Source organism: Hemiscyllium ocellatum, chromosome 10, assembly GCF_020745735.1.
Source record: "Hemiscyllium ocellatum isolate sHemOce1 chromosome 10, sHemOce1.pat.X.cur, whole genome shotgun sequence".
NCBI classification, from domain to species: domain Eukaryota; kingdom Metazoa; phylum Chordata; class Chondrichthyes; order Orectolobiformes; family Hemiscylliidae; genus Hemiscyllium; species Hemiscyllium ocellatum.
In genome coordinates, this window is record NC_083410.1 from 22109033 (window position 1) to 22126767 (window position 17735).

Sequence of the window (17735 nt, forward strand, 5' to 3'; positions counted from 1 at the left end):
GAAGGAATGGTGATATATTTTCAAGTCATGATGGTGAGGGGCTGGCAGGAGTACTTGCAAATGGTGGTGTTCCTACTTATCTGTTGCTCTTGTCTTTCTAAATGGAAGTAAGCGTGGGTTTGCAAGGTCCTATCTAACGATCTCTAATGAATTTCCAGTGCATCTTGTAGATAGTATATATTGCCTCTATTGAGCGTCAGTGGAGGAGGGAGTGGATGTTTGTCAATGTGGGGCCAAACAAGTAGACTACGTTTGTTCCGATCATGTCAAGCTTCTTGAGTGTTATTAGAGCTATTACCATCCATATAAGTGAGAGTAGAAGGCATTCAGCATGCTTGCCTTCATTGCTTAGACCTTTGAGTTTGAATGTCATAGGATCATAGAATCCCTACAGTGTGGAAACAGGCCCTTTGGCCCAATAAGTCCACACCGACCATCCGAAGAGTATTTCACCCAGATCCATTCCCCTCCCCTGTTATCCTATATTTACCCTGACTAACAACATCATGTTGAGGGTGTTGAGGACGTTGTTGATATCTCTTCTGAAGTTAAAAATTACACAACACTACGTTAAAGTCCAACAGCCTTATTTGGAAGTACAAGCTTTCGGAGCACTGCTTGTGCTTCCAAATAAACCTGTTGGACTACAACCTGATGTGTGATTTTTAGCTTTGTCCAACCCTGTCAAACACTGGCACCTCCACAGCACATCTTCTCCAGTACTGTGTGCAGTTTCGTCACCTGCATTATTGGGGAGTAGACATCAACAAGGACAAAGGATAACTCATCATTATTCACATTTTAATACAGTGAGAGGTTTGATTTTAAAATGTCATTGTATTTAATAGTCTCCATTAATGGTCCATTTGCATATTTCTCAAAGAAGAGGGTCAGTACAAAACTTCCAATCTATATCACTTACTTTATTTCAATCAGCATGTAGGTGATGCAAAGTGCCAGTGCTCCTGCAAGGTCAATCAGGACAAATGGATTCATGCGAGGAAGCAAGATATTGCTTAAACTTGGAATTATTCCACATAAACTGGAAACAAAATATAAGTGTATTTAAATATAATCCTTCTGAAAAATGTTTAAGTATTTTTTGTCAATTAAATCTTCCTAATTTTTCAGGACTGATCTACTGCATGGACAGAAAACAACAATTTTTGCTTTATCTCATACAATTTATTATTCCAAGTAATTGATTCAATGAACTCTAGTGCTGACATCACCCATCAGAAGCTGTGCAAGAGTGGTCTTGAGGGCTTGTTCTCAATTTCCTTCCATAGCAAAGTGCTAAAATTCACCACTTCCCAGCATGAATAAATTTAGTGCACATTTGGTACACACTGGCTGGTAAATTGCATGGGTCTGCATTGCAGCTAATGCACTCCAACATCAGTCTAGCCAAAATAAATGGTATTATTTTAAATGGTTTGCACTAACGCCCCATACTTCTGACACACTCATTATTTATGACCTGATACCAAGTGAGGCTTACATTCACAATCAAGTTTAAATACACAATGGTTGTGGTCTTGAGCAATCCCCCATTATAGAAAAATTGCTTTTTACAAACAGTGCTTAAAGTGTTGGCGATGTAATCACATTTCAGCCAACATACGCTTTAAAAGTTCGCAGTTTAGAACAGCGCCCCCAATTCATCAATCACATTACAGTGAAATCACGTTAACGAAACACATATTGTAGGGGAATGACCTGTACATGGAAATGATTAATATTTATAGAGACAGCAAACATTTCAATTTACAGTACTATTCCCTCCAATCCATTCACAATCGAGAATGGATCCTTGGGAGTGATTGAGAGGTAGTAATCTGACCCAAGGACACAGATGATGTAATAATTTTTAAGAATGAAGCTTTAGTGCTTTTAATTATTTGAATACAAAGATGAAATTACAGCCTTGAAATTACTCCAGGGTATTTAATTCACGCCTTGTACAGTGCATATAATGTATTAGGTATAATCAACTTCCTGCTCCTGTTTTACAACCTGTGTCAATGGCTACTGTGCTTCACATCATTGAAGCACAATGATATCCATGCTTAACAATTATAAAGCAATCATGTTAAACTTCTGACAAATGAAAATATTTACATAGTATTACAGATATACTTGCTGCTTAACATGCAATGAAGTCTGTGTGAAAAAATACATTTCTCTGAATCATAGGATATCTCATTGCAGATGTGGCAAAATTGCGACTGCAGCACAAATTGCTGAAATGTTTGATCTTTTAGCAGGCAATTTTGCAAATGTACAGTCCACTGGGACACTGCATGATCAGTATGCTCGTACCTGACAAGGTTCTTCGTCTAAATCACATCAATCTGTCAGATTGTGAGGAAAGAACAAATTACAGCAACAATTACCCTTCAGCTCCTTCAAAAACTTCTAATTTGGCATCTTGTAGTAAGATCAGGGTATTTAATTTACATTTTGAAGATGGCTTAAATTACAACATTCTCCACAATGATTCTTTTTGTGGCACAGAGACTTTACACTAGGCTTATAATGGCTGCAGGGATTCTGCTCAAATTACCCACACTAGCAAACCTAACTACCTTGATAACAGCCCTCAGATTCACTCACTGGCTCTCAAATATATGCTGCCTACACTGACAGAAAGTGCAAGATAAATTCACTTCTGACAATGCTAGTGATACTCTCTTTTCAGAGTAAGCAGAAACTGAAAGAATCAGCATTTCTGAGATTTCTAAGTTTATTTTTTATGAAAAAAGACATTTGGTTTGGTCTCCTGGCATAACAGGTTATAACATAATTGTGATTATCCATAATTATTTGCTACTTTCAAAAGCTGCATGATTGAACAGCATATTTTACAACTGCAAACTTAGAAAGCAGTAAAGCTGACCACATTAAGAAACTGTCAATGTATCAATGAACTAGCAGAAAGGTCATGGACCTGAAATGTTAACTCAGCTTTTCTCTGTAGATGCTGTCAGATGAGCTGGGCATTCCCAGCAAAGTTTGGTTCTCATTTCTAAATCATTCCTACCTTCGGCTTAGATCAGCAACATGTTCCTGGAGCCAACTTGTACTAGCAGCTGCAAAGAAGGAAAGGTTAATTAAATTTCTTTTCTTATTGTCTAAAAATGAACACCATGAAGAACCACAGGTTGAATCAAGAAACTGTGCTCTCTTATAACACAATTGCTTTAGCTTCTCAGCACTACCGAAAAGGTGTTTGCCTGGTGTGGTTGACTGCAGAGAGATCATTTGATTTGGACATAATTCTGATTACCATCAATAGTTATTTTCCCGATTATAAACAGCTTTATTGCACAGTATGAGCTAGGACTACATCTTGACAAAACCACTAAAGCTGGAAAGATAAAAAATATGCCAACTTTTCAACTACCTGTTACTGAGCTGCATAGAACAGCCCTGATTCTCATGAGATTAACACATACTTACAGTAGAAGCATTTGCATTACCTGAAAAGATGAATTATAATTACCGCAAGTCTTATTGTAGTCTCTCTCTGCAGGAAAATGCATCAATGTATCAAATTTGATTAATTGGTCTATATGTCTACTTCTTGGTTTTGAATATTAATGAAGATAAAATAGCAAGATGTTGCCAGATTTTCATGCTTGAATTGAGACACTGTTACATGACCATAAATAAAAGCAATGTACTGCAAATGCAGGAAATCTGAAATAAACGCAAAGCATTGGAGAAACTCAGCAGGTCTGGCAACATCTGTGGAGAGAGAAACAGTTAATGTTTCATGTACAGAATGACTCACCTTTAGAATTAGATGCAGTCAGACCTGCTGGGTTTCTCCAGCACCTTCTGTTTCTGATCACACAACCATTTTTCTTCAAAAAAATGAGTTGTCAATTGTGTACGTTCACTATTTGCTGTTTCACCTTATAGCTCTGGCAGGCCAATTGCAAAAAAAAAACCTAAGATGATTGGTAAGTGAAACTTCGGTAAGCAATGTCTAAACAGTGGAGAAATACTCAGCACAAATCCTATGTACTGGAAGCTACATTTATTAATATGTAATCCTGTTTTTTTTGCAGACAGAAGGAAAATACACTAAACTCTATTTCAACTGAACAAAATAGGGGACCATTTACTGTCTTTTTATTCTGGGCTCATTTCCTATTATCCTTTTGACTATTGGGGTTGTGCCTGAATTCTGTGACAGTTGCTTATATGCACATTAAATCACCAGTTCTTTCAGCTACTTCAGTACTCATTCCACTTTCCCTGCTCTGGCATATTTCTGGAAAACTAAACTGATGGAGGTGTGGGGAGGAAATTTGTGACATCACAATACGATCATTAAATAATTAGATATTAAACACTGTAGCTTTGCTTCTCTTTCTTCAACTTTAGGAGGTTAGTCTAAGGAGCTGGAATTTTAAAAAAAAGTCACAAGAGCTAAGTAAAACTTTTCAATTTAGCTTCACACAGGTAATAGAAAACAGATGAGAAGTAGGTGTTGAGTCTAGTTTATTTTTAGTGAAGCAGATTTTGTAATTTAGTAGAGAAATGGCATGGTACCTCTGCAGTGTATATTCTGTTCCTCTGGGAACTCCAGAACTCATTGTCCTCAGTAACTATATGTACAGGAAGTGGGTATCATTGCAGTGCATCTGCAAGGTTGAGTGTTTTATGGATAGCATGTTTATAGATGTAATTATTCTTCCCTCCAAGGCCCCAAGGGATCCTTCCACATCCGCCACAAGTTCACCTGTACCTCCACACACATCATCTATTGCATCCGCTGCACCCGATGTGGCCTCCTCTATATTGGGGAGACGGGCCGCTTACTTGCGGAACGCTTCAGAGAACACCTCTGGGCCGCCCGGACCAACCAACCCAACCACCCCATGGCTCAACACTTTAACTCTCCCTCCCACTCCACCGAGGACATGCAGGTCCTTGGACTCCTCCACCGGCAGAACATAACACGACGGCTGGAGGAGGAGCGCCTCATCTTCCACCTGGGAACCCTCCAACCACAAGGTATGAATTCAGATTTCTCCAGTTTCCTCATTTCCCCTCCCCCCACCTTGTCTCAGTCGGTTCCCTCAACTCAGCACCGCCCTCCTAACCTGCAATCTTCTTCCTGACCTCTCCGCCCCCACCCCACTCCGGCCTATCACCCTCACCTTGACCTCCTTCCACCTATCCCACCTCCATCGCCCCTCCCCCAAGTCCCTCCTCCCTACCTTTTATCTTAGCCTGCTTGGCTACTCTCTCTCATTCCTGATGAAGGGCTTGTGCTCGAAACGTCGAATTCTCTATTCCTGAGATGCTGCCTGGCCTGCTGTGCTTTGACCAGCAACACATTTTCAGCTCTGATCTCCAGCATCTGCAGACCTCATTTTTTACTCGTAATTATTCTTCAGCCCAAGATTATACAGAGGGAATGGGTGACTGCCTGGCATTCATAAAGAAATAGGTAGATATTTCATTGGTCCTATGGGTGCATTTCTGTCTTCAACCAGTATTCAGTTCTGAATGCTGTTGAAAGTGATGTTTCATCTGGGGTGTACAGGCATAGGAATGTCCAAGCACCATAACTAGCTCTGATGTAGAGTGCAACATAAAGAAGAATAGGAGAACAACAAAAGCAATTTAATAGTTTGGGGAACAAACATTTTATTTTGCAGCTACAGATGCAAACGCAAGATGGTATGTTGCCTCCCTTGTGCCACAGTTTAGGATGCCAGAGTTAAATACAGTTACAGACTTTTCAGGGTATGAGAGGTTGACAATCAATCCCATTCATGCCAACATATTAGTCCTTAACCCTGTACTATTAATTTTACCTACTAGCCTTTTATGAGAGGCTTTCTCAAAAGCTTTCTGAAAATTCAAAATACACCACATCCACTGATTCTGCCCATCTATTCAACAACTTACATCCTCAAAACCTCCAGTCAATTTGTTAAGCACTATTTGCATTTCATAAAGCCTGCTTGTTTTTATCCAACCCCATTTATACATTCCAAATATTTGTCATCACATCTTTTACAAATATTACTGATGTTAGCTAACTGATCCTCTTTTTTCTCCCCCTTCTTTTTTAAATAGTAGAGTTACAGAATTTAGAAAATGACCACCAATGCAGCAGATTATTTCTAGAGCCACTTCCTTTAGTATACTGAAGTGTAGATTATCAGGCCCTGGTGATTTATACTGATTTCCTTCAATTCCTCTCACAGGACCATTGGTAACCTCACATTTGAATGATTATTTGTGCTCTCTATTGTGAAGATGGAATCAAGATAAATGTTCAACTCTTTCTCTGTTCCCAAAATAATTTCCCTCATTTTTGATTGTAGGGGCCTATATTTGGCTTTACTAATCTTTTTCTCTTCACATATTCATAGAAGCTTTTATGAACAGTTATAGTTTCCTGTAATTTTACTCTCATATTCTATGTTTCCTCTCGATCAAACTTTTTATTCTCTTTTGCGGAATTCTTAAATGCTTCCAATCCTCAGATCTACTTCTTATTCTGACAATTTTATATGTATCCTGTTTAGATCCAACACCATCCCTAATTTCTTTTGTCAGTCATGGTTGAGACACCTTTCCTCTTAATTATTAATTCCTATCAGGCACAAAATTAACAAGTTTTGAGAAGATTTGTAGCTCCTCACATACAGATGAGGAAGGACACCATTTCAATTGGGACAACAAATCCATCCTTGAACAAGCCAAATAGAGAGAGACACGAGAATTTCTAGAAGAATGGCATTCCAACCAGAACTCTATCAACAAACACACTGACTTGGATTCCATTTAGAACCCCTGACAAAAAGAACAGAAAATGACATCACAACAGGAATGTTGTTACAACAGGAAGTGACATCACCAACTCAAGGAAACCTAAACACACAAATAGAAAGAGCGTTATGCCACCAGTGCTTCATCCGTAGGCTCACTGATGATGTTACCTAGTATGGCAATGAAACGTCTGAAAATGAACCTTCCAGCTCAGCAAGCAAACCTATATCCAGAGGAATTAATAATTGTTGTAATTTATACACATGTAAGTTAAATATGAATCACTGCCTGTCCACCATCAAATGATAAGATTCCCCAATCCATCCTTGCCAATTTGTACCTCATGTGGTCATAGTTCCCTTTATTGAGATTAGGATTGTAGTTTCAGTTTTGACTACTCCATTCTCCACTTTAATAACAAATTCCATTATATTATGTAAAAACCAAAAGAACTGCAGATGATGTAAATCAGAAACAAAATTAGAAATTGCTGAATTAAAGCTCAGCAGGACTACCCATCCTTGGTGCTATACCATATGAGAACCCAGTGTAAGGGAGTGCTATTCTCTCTCTAATGCACAGCATAGCACAACATCTTGTCATTCTTCAATGTGGAATCATCATGTGTTGGAAAACCTTCAAACAGTTGAAAATGTACACTTTTTTTAACCAACAGAAATCATTTCATCAATGAACAGTCCTCTGGAATTATTGATAAACTTGCTTAAAGGTCTGCACTTACAAGCTGCTGTGATGCCAATTTCTTTGAGAACTTCCAGTTCCTGTCCATTTCAAGGACTGGATGTCTTAGCAGTTAGCTTTTAGGAGACATGGGCTATCATCTGTAACCATAGCTAATAACTCCATTTTGACTCCACAATGCTGTCACTGAGGTCAAACATATATAGAATGCAGTACAATACTGAAACAGTATTAATTAATTTGGACAGCGCAGTGGCTCAGTAGTTAGCACTGCTGGATGACTGTGTGTGAAGTTTGTACGTTCTTCCCGTGTTTGCTGGGTGTCCACTCTCACTCAAAAGATGGGCAGATCAGGTGGATTAGTCATGGTAAATACAGGATTATGGGGCTGGTATGGATGCTCTTTGGAGGGTTGATAGAGGCGAAGTCGAATGGCGTCTTTCTGCACTGTAGGGGTTCTATGATGTGTCAGTTCAGGAATCGGTCTACACCTTTTCTGCATTCCCTCCATAATCAGAATATCCTTCCTCAGATAAAAGAGACCTAAACTGTACAAAATACTTTAGCTGCCATCTCACTAAGGTCCTGTGCAATTGCAGCAAGACTTCCATACTCCTGCACTTGAATGCTTTAGTTATGAAGGCCAATATACCATTTGCTTAATTCACTGCCTGTTACACCTGCATAACTTGCTTGAGTTTTTTCATGAAGTAACAGAATGCAATAATGAGGGTAATGCTGTTGATGAGAAAAAAAAAGGCGTTTTTAAATGCATCAGACAACAGACTTAAAGGGAAAGTTTTAGTTAGGGATTGAAATATAGATACGAAAGAGAGGGAAGCAGTGGCAGTGAAGAAGTCACTGGGTTAGAACTCCAGGCCAATGCTTTAAATGGAGAAATGGGTTCAATTCTCATCACAGTAGATGGTGAAGTTTGATTTCAGTAAAAATCTGAATTTAAAGCTGGCCTAATGGCGACCATGATTAATTCTTGTAAAAATCCATTTGATTCACTAACATCCTTTAGGGAATGAAACTTCCCCTCACTTGGTCAGATTAGTTCCAAGATACCATCTAGCACATTCATGATTATCCAAATGGTTAACATCAGCTGAGAGCAACTCAAGGCTGTATACAACTGATGCCACACTATACAAAAGATGTTGAGACAAGAAGGAACACTGTAAATCCATGAGGCATGGTTGGTGTACAATCATTTGACACTTAACTGTCCCCAGCAAGCTACTCAGATCAAGGGGCAATTATGAATGGGCAATAAACGCTGGCTGAATCAGTGACACGTGCATCCCATGAATGGATACTTCAAAACTGAACTGGAAATAGAGGGTAGTAATGAACAGCTTTTTTCAGATTGGAGGAAGATTTATAGTATGGTGGTCCCCAGACATCAGTATTATTCCTGAAACATATTTTAATGTCCTACAATTTAGTGCACAAGGTATAATTTCAAGAGTTGCAGGTGAGAAAAACTTGGAAATTTAGTCCGTGATAAGGTTAGTGTTGAACTTTGCAAGGTCATACACAGGTTGGTGGAATGGGTGATTAAATAGCAAACAAAAGTTAATGTAGGCAACGTGAACTATTGGTGCAGATTTCCAAATAATGTGTCATAGAGTCATAGAGATGTGTACAGGATGGAAACAGACCCTTCGGTTCAACCCCTCCATACCCATCAGATATCCCAACCCAATCTAGTCCCACCTGCCAGCTCTCGGTCCATATCTCTCCAAACCCTTCCTATTCATATACCCATCCAAATGCCTTTTAAATGTTGCAATTGTACTAGCCTCCTCTGGCAGCTCATTCCATATATGTACCACCCTCAGTGAAAAAGTTGCCCCTTCGATCTCTTTTATAACTTTCCCCTCTCACCCTAAACCTATGCCATCGAGTTCTGGACTCACCGACCCCAGGGAAAAGAGTTTGTCTATTTATTCTATCCATGCCCCTCATAATTTTGTAAACCTCTATAAGGTCACCTCACCACTTCCGACGCTCTAGGGAAAACAGCCCCAGCCTGTTCAGCCTCTCCCTATAGCTCAAATCCTCAAACCCTGGCAACAGCCTTGTAAATCTTTTCTGCACCCTTTCAAGTTTCATCACATCTTTCCGATAGGGAGGAGACCAGAACTGCACGTAATATTCCAGCAGTGGCCTAACCAATGTCCTGTACAGCTGCAACATGACCTCCCAACTACAGCACTCATTACTCTGACCAATAAAGGAAAGCATACCAAATGTCTTCTTCACTATCCTATCTACCTGCAACTCCACTTTCAAGGAGCTATGAACCTGCACTCCAAGATCTCTTTGTTTAGTAACACTCCCTAGGACCTTACCATTAAGTGTACACATCCTGCTAAGATTTGCTTTCCCCAAATGCAGCATTTATCTGAATTAAACTCCATCTGCCACTTCTCAGCCCATTGGCCCATCTAGTCAAGAGCCTGTTGTAATTTGAGGTAACCTTTTTCGCTGTCCACTGTAGCTTCAATTTTGGTGTCATCTGCAAACTTACTAACTGTACCTCTTATGCTAGCATTTATGTAAGTGACAAAATGTAGAGGGCCCAGCACCGATCCTTGTGGCACTCCACTGGTCACAGGTCTCCACAACCCTCCACCATCACCCTCTGTCTTCTACCCTTGAGCCAGTTCTGTATCCAAGTGGCTAGTTCTCCCTTTATTCCATCAGATCTAACCTTGTTAACGAGTGTCCCATGGGAAACCTTGTCAAACGCCTTACTGAAGTCCATATAGATCACATCCACTGCCCTGCCCTCATCAATCCTCTTTGTTACTTCTTCAAAAAACTCAATCAAGTTTGTAAGACATGATTTCCCACGCACAAAGCCATGTTGACTATCCCGAATCAGTCCTTGCCTTTCCAAATACATGTATATCCTGTCCCTCAGGATTCCCTGCAACAACTTGCCTACCACCGAGGTCAGGCTCACCTATAGTTCCCTGGCTTGTCCTTACCACGCTTCTTAAACAGTGGCACCATGTTAGCTAACCTCCGGTCTTCCAGCACCTCACCTGTAATTATCGGTGATACAAATATCTCAGCAAGAGGCCCAGCAATCACTTCTCTAGCTTCCCACAGAGTTGTAGTGTACACCTGATCAGGTCCTCAGGATTTATCCACCTTTCACCGTTTCAAGTCATTCAGCACTTCCTCCTCTGTAATTTGGACATTTTGCAAGGTGTCACCATCTATTTCCCTACAGTCTATACCTTCCATATCCTTTTGTACAGTAACTGCTGATGCAAAATACTCGTTTAGTATCTATCCCATTTTCTGTGGCTCCCCACAAAGGCCGCCTTGCTGATCTTTGAGAAATCCTATTCTCTCCCTAGTTACCTTCTTGTCCTTAATGTATTTGTAAAAACCCTTTGGATTCTCCTTAATTCTATTTGCTAAAGCTATTTCACGTCCCCTTTTTGCCCTCCTGATTTCCCTCTTAAGTGTACTCCTACTGTTTTTATACTCTTCTAAGGATTCACTCAATCTATCCTGTCTATACCTTACATATACTTCCTTCTTTTTCTTAACCAAACCCTCAATTTCTTTAGTCATCCAGCATTCCCTATACCTACCAGCCTTTCCTTTCACCCTAACAGGTTTCTCGTTAACCTAATTTTTGAAGGCTTCCCATTTTCCAGTCATCCCTTTACCTGCGTGTACTTTACGTGTCCTTTCAATTAAATACATCTATAAACCGTAAACTCTAAATTTGTCATAGAGCTGTACATCACACAAACGGATCCTTCGGTCTAACTCGCCTATGCCAACCAGATATCCTAAATTAATCAAGTCCCATTTGTCAGCATTCGGACCATATTCCTCTAAACCTTTCCTATTCATATACCCATCCAGATATCTTTTAAAATGTTGAAATTGTACCAGCCTTCATCACTTCCACTGGTAGCTCATTCCATACATGCACCACTCTCAAAAAACGTTGCTCCTTGGGTCCCTTTTATATCTTTCCCCTCTCACCTTCTACTTTTGGTCTACCCGTCCCAGAGAAAAGACCTGACTATTCACCCAATCCATGCCCCTCATGATTTTATAAACCTCAAAAAGGTCACCCCTCAGCCTCTGACACTCCAGGGAAAACAGTTCCAGCCTATTCAGCATCTCCCTCAAGCTCAAATCCTTCAACCCTGGCAACATTCTTGTAAATCTTTTCTGAATTCAAGTTTCACAACATCCTTCCTATAGCAGGCAGACCAGAATTGCATGCAGTATTCCAATGGTCCTGTACAATCGCAACATAACCTCCCAACTCCTATACTCAATGCACTGACTAATAAAGGCAAACTTACCAAGCGTCTTCTTCACTATTCTATTTACTTGCAACTCCACTTTCAAGGAAATATGAACTTGCACCCAAGGTCTCTTTGCTCACCAACACTCCCCAGCACCTTTCCATTAAGTGTATAAATCTGCCCTGATTTGCCTTTCCAAAATCCAGCACCTCACATTTATCTAAACTAAGCTCCATCTGCCACTCCTCAGTCCATTGGCCCATCTGATTAAGATAGAACATAGAACATAGAAGGATACAGCGCAGTACAGGCCCTTCGGCCCTCGATGTTGCGCCGACCGAATCCTACCTAACCTATACTAACCCAATAACTTCCAAATGCCTATCCAATGCCCGCTTAAATGACCATAAAGAAGGAGAGTTCACCACTGATACGGGCAGGGCATTCCATGAACTCACAACCCGCTGTGTGAAGAATCTACCCCTAACATCTGTCCTATACCTACCACCCCTTAATTTAAAGCTATGTCCCCTAGTAACACCTGACTCCATTAGCGGTAAGATCCTGTCATACTCTGAGGCAACCTTCCTCATTGTCCACTACATCTCCAATTTCAGTGTCATCTGCAAACTTACTAACCATATCTCCTATATTCACATCCAAATCATTTACATAAATGATGAAAAGCAGTAGACCCACTACCCATCCTTGTGGCAATCACTGGTCACATCATCAGTCTGAGAAAGAACCCTCCACCACTAACCTCTGTTTTCTACTTCAAGCCAATTTTGTATCCAAATGGCTAGTTCTCCCTGTATTCCATGTAATCTAACCTTGCTAGCTCGTCTACCAAGAGGAACCTTGTCAAATGCCTTACTTAAGTCCATATAGATTAGGTCCATCATCAATCCTCTGTTATTCTTAAGGTGTCCTCAGGTAAAATCAGAATAATATTTATCTAGATAAAGCATTGGAGAACGTTTGGCCCTTTGCTTCAGAAGTGACCTCCAAGAGAAAATTGGCAAAACAATTGAGGCATTCTCGAGAATATTTGGATAGAAATGAAGTGCATGGGTATGGGGAAAAAGCAGGAGATTAACAGTAGGTAATGGTGCCAGCACAATTGGCTGAATGGCTTCTTTCTGTGTCATAACACTTCTGTGATATCACCCAAAACCCTACACATTAAATTCAGTATCAGAATATCAGAACAAAAGCAAAATACTGTGGATGCTGGATCTGCTCAGTACTTCCACAACACACTGTCTTGATGAGGATATTTCATTCTATTTTGTAACTCTGTTGGCCTATCATAAAGCAAAAATCTCTTCATCCAAACTGATTAACTGAAAGGCAGAGTTATTGGAGCATGCTTAATGGTTTATGACAAACTGACTTTGACTTCAAAATTGCTGTTGTGGCTTGCTTACATCCTTGAAAAACTGTTTACAAAAGCCTGTAATTGCTCTCATGGTAGCTGTCATTCTGATGTTAAAATATTGAAGTAGTATTGCATAAAAAAAGGTACCTTTCAACAAGAGACTGAATATGCAATATTTTCATAAGCTGTTAATGCAGCAGCATCACTACAGCTGAGAGACGACTATTTCTCTACTAATCCTTGGGCCACCCAATTCATATAAAAAGATTTGGAAAACCGTGACAGATCTTTAAGTTTTGAAATAACCTATAACAGTCACTAAACCATAGTGTGCTAATTGAGCATCTGCTCAAAGAGTTCAATTGAAGGCTAATAAGTACTTTCTTAAATTTTGTCTCACTTAGTCATAGAGTCATATAGAGGTGTACAGCATAGAGACAGATCCTTCGGTCCAATTCATCCATGCCGACCAGATATCCCAACCCAATCTAGTCCCACCTGCCAGCACCCTCCAAACTCTTCCTATTTATATACCCATCTAGATGCCTTTCAAATGGTGTAATTGTACTAGCCTCCACCATTTCTTCTGGCAGTTCATTCAACACACGTACCACTCTCTGTGTGAAAATGTTGCCCCATAGGTATCTTTTATATCTTTCCCCTCTCACCCTAAACCTATGCCCTCTAATTCTGGACTCCCCCACACCCCAAGGAAGAGACTTTGTCTATTTATCCCATCCATGCCCCTCATGATTTTGTAAACCTCTATAAGGTCGTCCCTCAGCCTTTAACGCTCCAGGGAAAACAGCCCTAGACTATTCAACCGCTCTCTATAGCTCAAATCCTCCAACCCTGGCAACATCCTTGTAAATCTTTTCTGAACCATTTCCGATAGAAAGGAGACCAGAATTACATGCAATATTCTAACAGTGGCCTAACCAATGTCCTGTACAGCCGCAACTTGACCTCCCAACTCCTCTACTCAATACTCTGACCAATAAAGGAAAGCTTACCAAACACCTTCTTCACTATCCTATTTACCCGCGACTCCACTTTCAAAGAGCAGTGAACATGCACTCCAAGGTCTCTTTGTTCAGCAACACTTCCTCGGACCTTACCATTAAGTGTGCAAGTCCTGTTAAGATTTGTTTTCCAAAAATGCAGCACCTCACACGTATCTAAATTAAACTCCATCTGCCACTTCTCAGCCCAATGGCTCATCTGATCAAGATCCCATTGTAATCTGAGGTAACTTTCTTCACTGTCCACTACATCTCCAATGTTGGTGTCATCAGTAAACTTACTAACTATACCTCTTAAGCTCGCATCCAAATCATTTATATAAATGATCAAGGTAGTGGACCCAGCACCGATCCTTGTGGCACTCTACTGGTCACAAGCCTCCGGTCTGAAAAACAACCCACGACTTTGCTCCAATTAGTCCCAAGATGCTGCTTAGCAAGATCTACATTGCCAAAATGGTTAACATCAGCGGGAGCAACTAAAGGTTAGACATGAGTGACGTCATGTATAGTAAAGAAGTTGAGGCAAGAAGGAACAGTATAAATCCACTAGCATGATACCTGGTTTGGTAGGAGTCATAGAATTAATGCAGTCTGTAACAGCTAGGCCCACCCAATCTCAGGATAGACCCCAAATCAATTAGTCAGTATTTAGGTGGCAACAAAATGGCAATTAGGATTTGTAATCACTGAAAAAAAAAGAGCTACATTCAGTTCTGCTATAACACATGTTTCTTCACTGTGAATTGGGTATAATGCTATTGAAGAATTTATACCATTATTTGTAGAACGCAAACTTTCCTGACCCATATTAGCTATAACGTGATTCCAGTTCCATTGGTTTAAATGGTGCTGCTATCACGTGATTTTCTTCTTATGCGGGATCACATGGGAATCAAACTATCGCGGGTTATATCAGAACAGACTGAAATTGATTCCCTCTCCTTGCAAGCCCATAATTCAGTGGTGTGTTAAGGAGTGAATGGGCACTAGGCAGCTTTCCCATATCTCCTGAGGTATTTTCCAACAGCTTTGCAGTTGAGTAAATAATTACTAGTCACTGTGAACAAGTTGTTTTCAGCACACTAACATGCATCGAAGTTTGAACCCGATCAACAATCCTGAATTGGTTGTCAGTGTAGTTCTTCTCACATTCAGAATTATCCAACAAATGGTACTAATTTCAGAATCACATCTAATGTTAGACACTATGTTACGAGTTTTATCAAACTACACGCAAACAGAAACATGTACATTCACAACATCTTCTCAATACAACTAAATAGGTGACAACCATCTGTTTAATTTCTCAGAGTCATGTCTTGACCAATCACAGTCAACTTGGCTGGTTTAAAATTAATATATAAAACCTTGTTTTAATGGTCAACCAACAATTCCTCCAAACTGTACAACTCTGAAGGATTGTACAAACTGATTAATGTGCTCGGCCATGTGGATATATTCAATTCCAGTTTCTTCAGCCACTGCCATGCATGGAGCTCAAAGGACCTCGCAGCAGCTGGAGAAATCAGGGGGAATGTAGCAGTCAATCATCATTAATGGATGCATTCTCCATAGTGACGCCTCTGCCAGTCAGAGTCCACTTGTCAACCAATTAGCATTCATGCTGTATAAATGTTGTTCCTTGAATTTATACACTTGTCAAATGTCCCGATAAGTGCAAGACAAAAAGCATTGACAAAATGTGACTTTTGCCAGAAATTCTGAAATTAAATGTGCTGAATGTTATTAGTTTACAGGGCTCATAATTGAGAATATTATCGAATTTTACAGCAAAGCAGGATTTGATTTGTGCACGATAGGAGAAAAAAACTTTCCAATATCATGGCCTTTCAATTTACTACAGATCTTTCAGTTTGTATTCTTCAATTGAGCCCGTCACAGTTTTCACCCCAGAACTGCAAAAACCTAAATCTGGCTGACAGTGTCAATAATTATATTATTTTAATATCATCTATACTAGATCCTTAAGTATCTAACTTGATAATTAACTCTAGGTAACAACCTTTAAAAACCATTCAGCCAAAAAGCATGTCTTCACAAGACAAAGTTCATTTATTCACAACATCTCTCCTTTTTTCATCATTTCTGGTGAATCCAAAACCAGTGCTCATCACTGGTGAACTTTACAATGAGGGAGTGTGGCCATTGCTGGAGGCACCATCTTTTGAATGAGAAGTTAAACCCATTCAGGTGGATCTAAAGATGCTAAGGCACTATTTGTGAAGGGTCAGGAGAGCTCTTGCCCTGTTGTAAACAATATTTATCCTTGCACCAATGCTGCCTAAATAGATTATGCAGCTATATTTCACATTTTTGTTTTCAAATTGGTCATCCAATTTCTCCTTATTTACAACAGTGAATACAATTAAAAACCTAACCTCAACATTCCCCAATCATCCCTTTACTTATTTACTCCTTCATAATTCTCATTTAATCTTTGCATATTCATTATCAGCTTCTCATTTCGCTACATTGGTGAAAAACTATTCAGGACATCTTTGGGTTTTTCCTGCCCTCTTTTAAATAACGTTCTCTACACAGCTTGGTGAATATTTTCAGATTCTAACTCACTAATCTAAAAGCAAAGGTTACATCACATTAGATGGAATGCAATATTTATAAAAAGAAACAATTTGAATAAACATGACCCCAGTTCAACTATTTCATGGGAGAAAACTGCAGAGAGGTACATTACCTCCAGAAGATGAACAAGAAAAGTAATTCCTGGAGAAATCTAGAATGTCTATTTGGAAACTATATTGACGTACTATAACAATAATGTCTAAACAACAGTTCTTACCTGCAAAACTGCAGATTTTGGTGAAAGGCCAATTGGTAAAGGCCACTGGTTAAGTCTCATTTCTTGGGGAGAATCCAGGAATGAGAGAGTAAATTGTTTTAGATCCTTCTTGTGGGGTGGGTGAAGGAGGTTTGAAAGTAACAGCAGAAGTGTAGTTATTAAGAGGTCATCATCTTAATCCTACAGCTCCCCCTCCCCAACCTATCTGCACTTAGATCCCCAAATTGGTTTCTCCATTTGGAAAATGAGCCATGTTTCAGCCTTGAAAAGAGAAGTTGCTGCTCACTATGCGGTCTCCTGCACATTGGAGAGATGAAACACAGACTGGGTGACCACTTAGTGAAACACAAATGTCTGTCTGCAAAAATGACCCTGAACTTGTGGTCACCTGCCATTTCAACACGGTGCTCCCTGGCCAACATTTCTATCTCAGGCCTGCTGCAGTGCTTCAGCACAAGCTGGAAGAACAGCATATCAAATTTCTGTTTGGGGAACCTGCAGCCTTCAGGACTCAATATTGTGTTCAATAATTTTACAGCCTGAGCACCCCCTTCCATGTTGTTTACCCACCCTGACACTCCAGACCCTGTCATCAAATGGACTGCTTTCATCATGATTCCACCTCCACCGTTTCCTAGCTACAATCAATTCTGGAGGAGTGTCACTGGATCTGAAACATTAACTCAGTTTCTCTCTCCACAGATGCTGCC

At 40.0% G+C, this 17735-nt stretch overlaps 1 protein-coding gene across 1 annotated transcript in view; it reads right to left on the minus strand.

Moving 5' to 3' along the window:
* slc30a6 (solute carrier family 30 member 6) overlaps positions 1-17735 on the minus strand; it is a 151721-nt gene that overhangs the window by 50622 nt on the left and 83364 nt on the right. The window contains exons 10-11 of the mRNA XM_060831338.1: positions 3044-3092; positions 923-1042 (exon numbers count right to left, since the gene is read on the minus strand). Of these exons, the coding sequence (XP_060687321.1) occupies positions 923-1042; positions 3044-3092 (169 nt within the window). The remainder of the gene's footprint in view (positions 1-922; positions 1043-3043; positions 3093-17735) is intronic.